This window comes from Sturnus vulgaris, chromosome 4 (genome assembly GCF_052056855.1).
Source record: "Sturnus vulgaris isolate bStuVul1 chromosome 4, bStuVul1.hap1, whole genome shotgun sequence".
NCBI lineage: Eukaryota > Metazoa > Chordata > Aves > Passeriformes > Sturnidae > Sturnus > Sturnus vulgaris.
This window is the reverse complement of record NC_142246.1, coordinates 50,068,998-50,081,769: the sequence shown is the minus strand read 5'-3', so window position 1 is coordinate 50,081,769 and position 12,772 is coordinate 50,068,998. Positions and strand designations below refer to the sequence as shown.

The 12,772-nt window shown below is 37.3% G+C and overlaps 1 protein-coding gene across 2 annotated transcripts in view; it reads left to right on the top strand.

Annotated features, from left to right (window-relative positions):
* Positions 1 to 12,772, top strand: part of BANK1 (B cell scaffold protein with ankyrin repeats 1) — a 123,424-nt gene that overhangs the window by 22,071 nt on the left and 88,581 nt on the right. For both annotated transcript variants that reach the window (XR_015803325.1, XM_014875240.2), the window contains exons 3-5: positions 5,286 to 5,434; positions 5,828 to 5,966; positions 8,473 to 8,615. Coding sequence is in view for 1 of the 2 variants with exons in the window: in XM_014875240.2 (XP_014730726.2) it covers positions 5,286 to 5,434; positions 5,828 to 5,966; positions 8,473 to 8,615 (431 nt within the window). In the remaining variant the exon portion in view is untranslated. The remainder of the gene's footprint in view (positions 1 to 5,285; positions 5,435 to 5,827; positions 5,967 to 8,472; positions 8,616 to 12,772) is intronic.

The window sequence follows — 12,772 nt, the reverse complement described above, 5'->3', positions numbered from 1 at the left end:
AAATTTATGGACAACACTTTAAGCCATGGTTAGTACTTTCCCAGTGTGTTAATTATGTTTTTGACCCTCTTAATAACAGGTGTTACCAGTCTTTTTTTTTTTTTGGAGTTGTAGTTCTTCAAATAAATCAGTTAATGTTTGTTGGAGGCTCTTGGAGAAATTTTTCAATCCTCCTGGGCTGTTTTCATTGATCAACGAGGTGTCTGATTCTTTCTCATCAGCACTGTTCTGCCTTCAGGTTCAATGAGGTTGCAGTTGGCAGCTAATTCAGGATGTCCAGACTTTGATAATGCACCTTTTAAAACAACTTTACACTGGTATTTCAAACAGCAGTAAAATAATATTTTTTTCACTGCACATACAAAAATCACATTCTCCCTTGGTCCCAAAGTACAGTGGTTCTATGCTAACTCTATATGGACTGTAGCTTTTGGCACCCAGTACTCTCCTTAGTTTCATTTGATTTATTACAATTTTTTTTGAGTAATTTGTTTTTTAATAAAATTTTACAAAATGGTCACAAAGTGCTCTCGTGCCCCAGTGAATCCCCCTATGTGAGCTGTCTGGGATCTGTTGGGCCAAAAGTCCTGGCACCGCTCTTTTACTATTGGGCAGAAGAATTTATCCTTTTTTTCAGGGTTACCCCCAGCTTCTTCACAGCTTCCACTTCTGCCAAGGAAAAGCATGTTGCCCCACCCTGTGCTTTTGCTTCCCGAAAAGCCACACTCACACTGCTGTTTTTTCCTAGGGCTCCCCCCCTACTTTATTATCAGCTAAATTGTTTCTTTTTATTTTATGATGCTTGTATCTTTAAATAGTCTGTTCAGTTGGTGTTGAATATTGAATTCTGCAGCTTTAAGACTGATTCCAGGAGTGAAAGAGGAGAGAAAAAGTGCAGAATTAGTTATCAGAAACTACACTGACTCCCCCGCATTCCTGCTCACAGACCTAGTTGTCCGCAGTGGACAGCGGGAGAGAACTCTCTTTTGCTTTTTGGTTAGGTTTTTTTTTCTTCGTAACCAATTAAAGTAAAAAAAATTCCCTGGAGTGTGTTTTTCTTCTTTTTTTTTTCTTGAATTATTTAATTTTGCTCTGGACTGAAAACCCAAGAAAGCACTGGAAGCTCACACCGTAGCCCACCTAGCCTGGCCTGGGCCAAGGCATTTCCCAGCACTGAAGGAACTGATACCAGACTAAGTAAGTTAAGCTGCAACTTACAAAAAAACCTTCTTTTGAATCTGTCATCTTTTTGAAACAATAAGAAGTTTTGTTGTTTAATATTGTTCATTTTTATACTGAAAAATGTTTTGCCTGTTAAATAATTAGTTATTATTCTCACTTCTCTCTGAGGAAATATTTTTTTTCTCTAATTAATTAAAAAAAGATTGCTTAAATTTGTTTTCCAGAAAAATTCTATTCAAAAGTTTCTTTCTAAATTTACCTTAAACTAAAACAAAGTCCTTGTGTCTACTAAAAATATGATTTCTTCATTTTGAGAATCTACTTTCAGCTTTATCAAGGGGTCTTCTGGTATTTTGGTTCATATTAAATAAATGAGCCCCTGACTCCCCTTAGTTTTCTTGAATTAATATTTTTTTTTTTGTGTATGTCCTTTTTTTTTTTTGACAAGAAAAGCACATAGGTCTTGTGTCCTCAGAAGCAGGACCTGATTTTTCTTTCTTATTTTTATTCTTTCCTGATAAATTCTTTGTGTTTGTGGCTGCTTGTATTTCTTGGATTGCTGTCATTAGAATCCTGGCTTTAATTTTCTTTTCCTCATCTCTACGAACATATGCTTATTGTGCTTCCTTTAACAACTCCTGAAGCTCCTATCCTGCTAATTTTTCAATTTTTCTAACTTTTTCCTGATGTCCCCCCCCAAGACTTAGCTACAAATTGTGTTTTCAAAAGGACCTGCCCTGCTGGTGTATTGGGGTCTATGCTTGAGTATAACTGCAAATCCTTTTTTTTTTTTAGTCTCTTTAACCATTCTGCCAGGCATTCATCTTTCTCTTGGTGCTCACTCAGAGATTTCCCTATATTTTGTCCTCTGGGCATTGCTTCCTGAATACCTTGGATAATCATTTACTTGAAATCTCTCATATTTTGCCTATGTTCTACCTCCTGATTATTACAATTTGGATCTGCCATAGGCCATTTCTGATCTCTTTGGTTTGGCTTCTAATGATCTCTATTCTAAGCCTGTATTCCTGACTATCTAATCATTTTTCTCTTCCACTGTAAACAAGATTTCTAAAATAGACTGCAATTCCACTCAGGTGTAAATATTCAGTCCTAATAACTGATCTAGTTTATTTGCTACCTCAATATGATCTTCTGGCATCCTGCCCATCTCTTTCTTAAATTTCCTAACGTCCCTAGTATTCAGGGGAACACTCACGTAACCAATAGGTCCCTGTCCTGGGGCCAGATTTGCCATTGGAACCTCTCTAAGAGGGTATAATCTATCTTCCCTTCCTGCTTCCTCGCCCTCTTTGTCACTTTCTTCCTCTTGTTCCCTTCTGCCTCTAGTTCTGTGTGCTACTGGCTCATCTTGAATAGGGGGTGCATCGGGGACCAAGGGCTGGACAGGCTGGACAGGCTGTCTGTATGGGGGTGGGAGGTGATTTAACGAGTCCCATGGCTTTAGCCAGTCCCTTCTTGCTGCCCGTCCTTTAGTTTGCAAAGGGTATAACGAATAACCTTCTTTTTCTTGCCTTTGAACTATAAATTTACCCCCCACACACTTTTTGGAAGCCACAAAGCAGCATATTCACTTTTTTTCCTAATTAAAACGTTGTTTTGAACTCATATATAGATTTAAAACCTGACAAATCTAATCTTCAAATGATTTAAACTCTGGCCAGTACAAATTATTTGCACAAATCTTTTCTTTTCTCCACTCAAACATACAGTACTGTATAATTTTCTGCTTACTTTTTCTCTTTGGGATTCCCTTATACTTTAGTATTGTAACACTATCCTCAGGGGGCTGTCCTGAGGAATCTCGCTCCCCTTCTGGTAAACCCCCTCTCGGTTCCCAGGCACACCGGGTTCTCGTGAACTATTCTCATAATTCACAACCCCTGGGTCAGAGATTTTACTTTTCTTCTGACCCATCTCTGGCGGCAACATTTCCCTTGCTCTCTCTCATTCGTTCTGCGGTTCAACTCCGCTTAATATACCAATCTCACTTCTTTTGCCAACCACTTGTTTCACACCTAATTCCTTCTTTTCCTTTTATTCTCTCCCCAACCTCTCTTTCTGACTATTTTCCACAATCCTTTCTTAATCACGTACTGAAACTTCCATCTATTATCCTCCCAACAGATAGCTGAACCTGACTCATTCACTCCCTTCTTAAATCACTTCTTCCGAGCATCAGCTCCCTTCTCAAAGACTTTTCTCCTGAGTTCTCGGGCTGGGACTTTCCCTCCCAGTCCCTCCTGGGGTATTCACTCGCTCTCCCCTTTCAGACATTTCTCACTCACACACAAGCACACAGCCGCCCCCTTTACCCAACCCCATGGTACTCACACAGTCCATTTTCGCACAGGGTTCTTGTGCACAAGACGTTTTACGGGCACCTTTCCCTTTCTGCCGGCGTTCTCACGGGAGCCTTCTTCTTCTGGCATGCCTCCTTGTAGCTAGCTTCTTTTGCTTATGCTTTATTTTAATTTGGAACTCCTTTTCCAAGAGAGCCTGGTCTAGCCTTGGGACCACCTTAACAATTGGTGGGGAGCTCCTTCCCAAAACTAGCCACTCTTCACTTGGACTGGAGTTCCCGGGTTTCGGCACCAAATTGTTATGAATGATGTTCTATTTTTCCCAGTTTATCAAGTAACAAGATTAAATTTAATAGTAAGTTTTTAATAGTAACAAAATGAATACAATCAAAGTATTGGAGATGACAATTAAAGTATTGGAGATGAAACAATCAAAGTGCATATATTTAAGAATATACAAAATTTGGCAGTAAGTAATTTAGTATAATTGAGGTTCGTATAAAGCATAAGCAAAACCGACCGGGGAGGGGCCCCCCTCCGACCGGGGATACGGGGAGTGGCTCGCCATTCCTCACGTACCAAAGCATCCAGGCTAACAATCCCACTTATATACTGTAGGCTACAAAAGTTTCTAGAAAGCTCCTCCTAGTTTCTATTCCTAAGATCTACGTAACTATACTGCACGGCGCATGCTCTACTAATGGGTTAGGGGGTCTCTTATCCTTTTAAGGGTCTTATTTCTGGTGAAGGCTCATCATCTTCATCAGTGACCGAGGTGTGACCTGCAGGTAGCGCAGGCGCACTGTGTGACTGAGCAGATGTTTTCCATAACATGACTTTAATTAAGTCCCATGCTTGGAATCATTCCATTTTTGACAGCTTCAAGGTTGAAGCTATATTTCTAGATGCCGCTTATCAGACCTTCGTCCTTCTACTATTCTTATCTGACTTTCTTCTAACCTCCTTCTTCGACTCCCAACATCTGGAAGATGTCTTTTATCCTGTCTCACCCATCTCTCCCCCTTTCACTTGGTAACAATAGTCTTCTATTGATCTAAATACAATTTTGCTAATATAGTTATAATTTAATTAGCACGAATCACATTTATCACAGGCCTTTTCTGGTACAGCAAAACAGAAAAGAAACTGATTGCAAGCTACCTGCATAACTGGCACAGCATTTCCAAACACAGATTATCGTATTTAAAAAATGTATGGCTTCCATCTATCCTTTTGTCCATTAAAGCAGGCAAAGGTGATGGAGTCTGTGTCAAAGAAATCTGTGCCTACTGTCATAGTACCATATTACAGGTATCACTGCCCTCATGCAAACCCTTCCTGTAGACAAGTAGGTTGATATTGTAAACCTATAGCATGTGCTTGTTTACATCTGAAGAAAGGAAGAATGGTAAAAATAATGTTTTATCCTAGTGTATGAGAATACCGAGGTGACAGAACTGGCTGATCTCCCTGACTTTACTGTTCACAACAATTTCAGTCTAAAGGCTATATCCCTTTTTGTTTCAGGAAGACAATGCATATGTGCAGAGCCTGTTCATGTAAACCAAGCCTGCAGGATCAAAACTGCAGGGGCAAGCTCTGTATCAAAGGAGGACATCTCATCACATTTACATTACGAGAATTTTGTGAGGCTTTCATGTGCTGTCCTTCATGTGACTCCAAATGCCATATGAGTAATACATTGGAAACCACAGCATTGCCATGTTTTGTTGGTTTAGGATTATTAACAATGTTCTCATTTTATATTATTTATTTCAGATTACCAGAATATCTCTGATATTAACTTGTCAGATGTCAGGGGAGCATCAGAAAAAACAGACCTCACTTTCAAAACAGAGGTACTTTCTGAAAGATCAGAAAGTAACGAGCAGTCAATATTGGTGCTTCCAAGAAGAATATCATGTGAGGTAAGGCTTCTGGATGCTAAAATCTTTGGGACAACAGTCATTGTTCTTCTCCTCCTTCTGCAATCTCATTCATGCTATATCTGCTATTTGTTTCCAAAATTGTCAAGGGACAATGAGAGTGCATTGAGACTGCAGCGGGATTTATTTTGCCATTTGTTGCATCCACACTTCAGTCAAAAGATTTGCAAGTAATGTAGTTTGGAGACAGCTCTAATAGAGTTATTTAGCAGCTTGAGTTGAAGTATTACTGTCGTGTGGGCCTTATACTTCAGAGGGAGTTGGTAAAGGAAGTTGTTGGTAAAGGGAAAGTTATTTCAATATACTTTCAGTATAATGTTGCACTTCCAATATAATTTTCTGAAGGACTAATGGGAACACATTTTAATTTTGTAGAACCCTGGTGAAATATTCATTCTGTTGAAAGAAAAAATAGATGAAGAAACTCTAGAAATTGAATTCATAAGAGATAATCAACGAATTAGAACATGGACAGCCTCTTGGAACAAGAAAGTCAAATATGTGAAAGCCCTAGGTAAGAAAAATATTATTTACCTTTAAGAAAAACTAAAATGTTTCAATTCCCTTCACTTTTTCTGGTAAGTAGTTTCCCTTTCTGCTATTTTGTGGGTGTTTCCTGTACATAAGTTTTGCACACATAAGTTTTAATAATGCAGAGAAACAAGGCCTTGTGATTTATGGGAACCTAGGTTCTAAAAGATTGGTTTTCTGTGGTTAAATTGCAGGTGGCAGTCTTAAAATGTCATTGATTAGTTGCAGATTAACATTTTTCAAAATTGCCATAAAATGCAAACCTAATATTCCTTTCTTATTACTCTGTTACTAAATGTCTCGTTTTATATTTAACGCAGTAAATCTGGGTATTATCTTCTCCATAATTCTTACAGATGCAGGAAATAGTTTCTTTTCTCTGTTCACATTCATGCCATTTCTCTGTATCACTCATCTTTGCTAGTTCCTAATGATCTTTTCTATTGCATCCATAATTAGTTGATAACTGTTTCAACTATTTAACAGTTTCTCTGTGAAGAGAATGAGGATCTGTGCAGATTTAAGGGGCACACCTATCCCCATTCTTGATGTGAGTTAAGAATTAAAACATTTCTCATCTATGTATTCAGAGTATAGTTTGAAATTGGGCTGCATGCTATGAATTCCCAGAGGAACTTACATAACATTTTATTACAAAATGATTGCAATATAACCTTAGATAGGAAGAAATACATACACATAGGCTACAGTTTTCCACTGTGGCTTCTTGGAGGTATGTTTTGGTTAATTCTGTGACCTGATGATTTCTGTGACTTGGCACTAGTGAGACTGCACCAGTTGAGTGCTGTGTCCAGTTCTGGGCCCCACGCTTTAAAAAGGATGCTGAAGTGCTGGGTTGTGTCCAGAGAAGGACAGTGAAGCTGGGGATCTAGAGAGTAACTCACATGAGGAGTGGCTGAGGGAGCTGGCATTGTTCAGCCTGGAGAAAAGGCTGATCACTCTCTACAACCTACCTGAATGGAGGCTGTGCCAGGTGAGATTTGATCTCTTCTCCCAGGCAACCTCTGACAGGCAAGAGGTCATGGCCTCAAGCTGTGCCAGAAGAGGTTCAGGTTGGGTATCAGGAGGAGTTTCTTCACAGAAACATTTGTTGAACATTGAAACAGGCTGCCCGGGGAGGTGTTTGAGAAATGACTGCATGTGGCACATGTGCCATGGTCTTGTTGACAGGTTGGTGGTTGGTCAGAAGTTGAACTCAGTGATCTTGGAGGTCTTTTCCAATCTAATTGCTTCTGTGATTTTTCTCCTGACGACTGTCCTGAGACAATGGCCGTGTATGGGATGAGAGTTCTTTATCATTTTGATGGTGCAGAGAGTTTGTTTTTAGAAAAACTGACTGGAAAATACATAACAAACAGGCAACTTCCATCTGTGACTGCATTTCAGAGAACAAAAACTTCTCTCTACATGCACAGATCTTAAAAGATTCTTCCAATTTTTTTTTTGTGAGAGCACTCTCGATCACAAAAAGGTATCTGTAGTAGGTGAAGAAATAAAATGTGAAAAGTTAATGAAATATGGAAAAGTTGGCAAAGAGCTGTAGCCAAGTTTAATTATGTTTCTTGTATCATTTGTGTTTGATGTTTACTCTGTTTTAAAATCTGGAAAAGTGGAAATTTGGAAGTACCTCTTTTAGGTCCATCTGATCTGATGTCACAGAAGTGCTGTGTTTTGTTGCTTTTATTGGGCTTATTTGGGCAGTTTCCTTTTAAGTGATTTAACGTGATGTACTATTAGTCTAGTTTCACTGGCCCTATTCCTCTTCTCCATTTTCAGAATTGCCCCTTTTTTCACTGCTTTGTGGGCAGAGTTAGTATTTTAAGATGACTGTGCTAATATGGTCCAGCAGAATGCCTGGCACAAGAAACACTAATGGATTGGGAAATGTGCTCATAAAGTAGGCTTGTGCTGCATGCACAGAGCGACTCATACTTAAGTAATAGACTACAAGTGCCTCTCTCCTTGGCTTTTATGAAGTAAACAAGTGGAATGGATTAATTATACTGCAATTTCTGCAGCCTAGCTCAAATACAATTTTGAGAACCTTGACTGCAGTTAAGAAAAATGTTTCATAAGATGAATAGCATTTGCACTGTTTGTGATAAATGAACTTTTCTTTTACATGTAGGCATAAAAGGAGCTGGTTATAGGTCATTGGTCTATCAAAGGACAGTTGGAAATTTTAAGCATTCTGTTTTTGTCTCCTTTCTACTGTGAAGCAATATAATAGCTTTGCTTTATACAGATTTAAAGATAGGTATTTTCTTTTGTCAGCCTTGTGATGATAGAGTGAAAGACCTGAATAAAAAAACTGACTACATTGAATCATCTGTGAAATGCAAATCCAGTCAGTTCATCAACTCTATGCTTTTTCTGTGATATTCTCTGTTCTTTTACTCATTCTCCAAGATCTCTGGTCTGGGACTGTAAAATATTTTCAGCTGGTGTTCTGATTTGTGTTTTATAAGATTTTCCCGCTGGCCCTGTGTATGTAAATGTCTACTGTGGGGGAGTCATTAAGATGACAGCACAGATTGAATACTACACTGCACTAGAGGAAATTGAACCTATTTTAAAGAAAGTGGCTGACCCAATAGCTTTCACTTGTCAGGTAAGTTGACTTCTCAAATATTAAAGAAAAATAGAATGTAAGTGCCTAAATGAATTAAGAGATAGTATGCTATCTTTTGATTGCACAGTATTTTGTAATGGCTCAGTATAGGCTCAGGATTAAGAGGCCTGCCTCTGAGATGTCTAGTTGTAAGCAAGTCAGGCAAGAGAAAACAAATTTTCTGTTTTCTTGTTTTGTTTAGAGAGTAATGTAAACATCTTTTGTGCTGTATATGTCCAGTGAGCATATATATATACACATATATATATATATGCCCAGTGGTGCACTCCAAAGGTTGGAAATAAGAACAAATATTAGTGAAGTCCCTCTCCATTTAAAGTTTTAGTTTTTGTCTGTTCTAAAACCAATAGAAGCAAGTAGTCTTAAACCATGTTGTATTTGGAGGGTTATTATTAATTCACCATCATAACAATTTTTTCTGGCATAGCTTGTATGGGAAGCAGTAGGTTGCTGTTCATGTAGAGTCCATTTACAGCTGCTGAATTATCATTCATGTGATTTACGGGTTGCCATGCAGATTCTTTGTGTATATTTAGAAAAAATCAGGTTTTGAGCTGTGTTTCAGATAGCACAGCAGACTGCAGCCCTCTTTCCCAGTGGCACATAAGAAATAACAGGAGAAGAAAGCATATTAAGGATGGAATCTCAAGTGTCATTTGTTGAATGGTGGGTAGCCTAAGCAGACCTTGCACAATGTCTATATTGTAAGTGCAAAGCCAGAACAAAAATAATAGATTGTGTTTCCAGTGCAGACAATCTCATTTTCCTATGGCAAGTGTACCTTATCCACCACCTAAGGCATTACACTCATAACAAAAGGATTAATAAAATGATGTATTGCATTATTAGTGTTCTATTAAGGATGAGGCTAGATTCTTTCCAAGTTACTTCTGTTCTAAGAAAACAGGCTGTTGCACAAGAAAAATAGTGCAACTCTAAGAACAAATGTGTTTTTAAATTCTATATGGTATCCGTAATTTTTTAGCCTGTATTTTGAAGTATATCTAAGTAAGCCTCTAACGAGTTTCATTTAAACCTCTATGTACAAGTATGCCATAATGATTTAAAAATTTATCATAAACATGGTAACCTAGATACCTACAATACACAAGATATTTCCACTGGAGACGTATTTGAATTATTCAGGAGTTTGACCCTTCATTTAACCAGCTTGACTAATATTTCTTAAAGCACATGCAATTCAAATCATATTCAAATGCAAAAATAATTCTGTGCAGAGCAGTAGTGCACACCAGGAAATACAGCTGTAGTGTTATGACTATGAAGTATGTTTATCATTTCCTCACCTTTACTCCTCTGAATAATAAGCACAGGTTTAAATGAGGTAACAATGCTATTATTTTTATTGTTTTGGTAAATGAAAAACTAATGTAAAAAAAATGTTTTTAATTGGGTAAGCTGTACAGTCCACACAATGTCATGGCTATTCTGTGGAAAAGTATACCAATAAGAGGTAATTCCTCTGTAAGTATAAATCTTCCTGTGTGTTGGAAGATTTGTCTCACTTAATGGTACCTGCTGGGCCTCAGAGTGAGGTACACTAACTACCTAGGTAGCTAAAATTTTTCTGCAAACGTTTAAAATGAGCTCCTGATTTAATGTCAACAAGCTACATCATAAAGATGCAATTTACAGAACATAATTTAACTTAATCTTTAAAATAAGTTCACAGAAGGAAAAACAAAACAGACTTGATACTAATTAGAATTCCTATCAAGTAGCAGCAGTAGTAGTAACTTCTATTTAACCAGGATAATTAAAACCTCTGAGACTGTCAACTTGTTTGTGAAAGTATCCTGGGGCAGCAATCATTTATCTATGCAAGGTAACAATCAAACACAATGGAAAACAAAACTGATATAAAATAGAAAAGCTTATAGCAATTATTGATCAAAGCAATATCACTCTGTGATTCAAGGGAAATTCAAGATTTTCACAAATACTTGCAACCTGAGAAGTATTTCCTTATTAAAATTCTGTGATGAAAAGCAGATGGTTGCATTAGTTCATACCAAAGACACAGTGCTTTGGTAAAATGCTTACATTATATTATGTATTGTCTTGCCAACCTTTCCAGGTCCTTTGAGATGCTCCGCTTTGTCTCCCAGTAAAGCCAAAGAGATAGACAAAACCCAGCAGCTGGGTAGCTGTAGGATTACAGCTATGCATTCCTTTTAGTGACAGTCATATAAGCTCATGTATCTTAGTGGGAGACTGTCAAAGTATGGTACCAATGCATTTATGGATGTGTTTTTTGAGAGCAATTAAGGATTGGCATTAGCTAAGGTTTAGATGAAACATAATGTAAGATTTTTTAAAAAATGGGTTTGAATAAAATTAGTTGCTACATTTGAAAGGTTGTAATTTTCTGTTCCAACTTTTTCTGAATGTAAAAAGCATTTACCAACATCAGCAAGACATTTTAAACAACCAAATAAATATTTAAATGTAATTGAAATAAATAAATAAAATTAAATAAGTTAATTTGCATGAGTTTTGAAAGAAAAAAACCTGAACTGTTAAAGCAGGAAGAGTTTGGATCGTAATAACAGAATCATAATGCTGACTGGATTTGCTGTGATAATATAGGAGGGTGAAAGTTGGCTAAAGGTCATGATTTTTGGTTCTCTCACTTTCACATAACTCTGCATTTTAGAAACTCTCTTAGGGAGTTTATGTTCTTACAGTAACCTAATGTACAGACTGATTTAAAGGTTTATATAATTCATAATTAAACTTTTTCATATTTCATGTTTTACTTTACATCAGCTAATCATTTCAGCATTCTGCTGGATCTATATGCTGTATTGATTTTCCTCTCAGAGTTTCTACCAAATGGAAATATTGATTCAGTTATTTAGTGTTGGGATTTCCTGGCATAGATTTATTAGGTTTCAAAATAAAAAAAAAATTGAAGCTAAGGTCATATCCTTATTACTGAAGTTGGTAAGTTCATGTTAGCTTGAGTGACTTAGAACATCTAGAGAGATTGAGAAAGTTTTTATGGCAAACTTTGGTTGAATAATACTGCTGTGATTGTGAGATACTTGGTATCTTAAATGATGTTTTTATCATAGTCATTAAACATATTGGAAAAAAAGAATGAAAATAAACTGCAGCCTTCTCTATGAAAACTTGTAAAATAGCTATATTACATATGTGGTGATATTTCATATGCATCTCTACCTGATACCCAGAGATACTTCATTTGAAACTGTATTTAATATTTCAATCTTTCAGCCACATCAGTAGCTGTTATTTTAAAATGCTTCTTTCTCTTCCTCTAGGTATGAAAGCTGTCCATAATCTATCACTGGCTAATATTGTCAGAAGTGCCTGACTGGTTTTAAGCCTAGCCCATTCTCTTTGGCAGAAGCAATCTCTGGATTGCATATGCATATATGGAAGTGCATATAAAGTAGTGTCTGATATGTAAAAACTAACAAAGAAGTTTATCTTTATGTAAATGTAACCTTGTTAGTACTGCCAAAGCCAGTGTGGAATGTGTTAATTTACTGGCTGTGGATGCTGTGTTTCAGTGGCACACGTTTTCAGGGCTTGATTAGCAGTTACTAAGGAATGTAGATAATCTCCTTCACAAAACTAGCAAAATACGTGCTTGGTGGTCTCCTTTTTCAAGGATGTTTTTGGAAGCCCAGGAGTGATGATCAGCACTTGAGGCTTTTCTGCTCACAGCTGTGTCCTGTTGCTCTGGAAAGGGACGAGGAAATAGAGATAGTGCCTACAGCTGTGGAGGTGGTACTGGGACAAGCAGTAAGGCTTGTGGAAGGATTTCAAGTAATGAAGTAGAGAATAGTTGGCTGTGCTTTAGAGAGTATGGAAAGAATTATCTACAAACTCACTAGCTTAGTTCTGAGGGGTTATAAGGACATAGGGGGAAGCTAACACTATTGCCTATTTTCTTTAGTGTTATAAATCTTTATTTGGATAAAAGGTGGGCTTTCTCAAACTCCTGAATGGCTCAGAGTTCTCTTGCAAGGTGCTTAACTATAAGTTAAACTTTAAATACAGTTCTGCTTCTGTTGGCTTTGGTGAAGCTTCCCTAGGAGGTTTGGGTTTTTAACGTTAATGAGATTTCTTGGGAAGATTTCTTG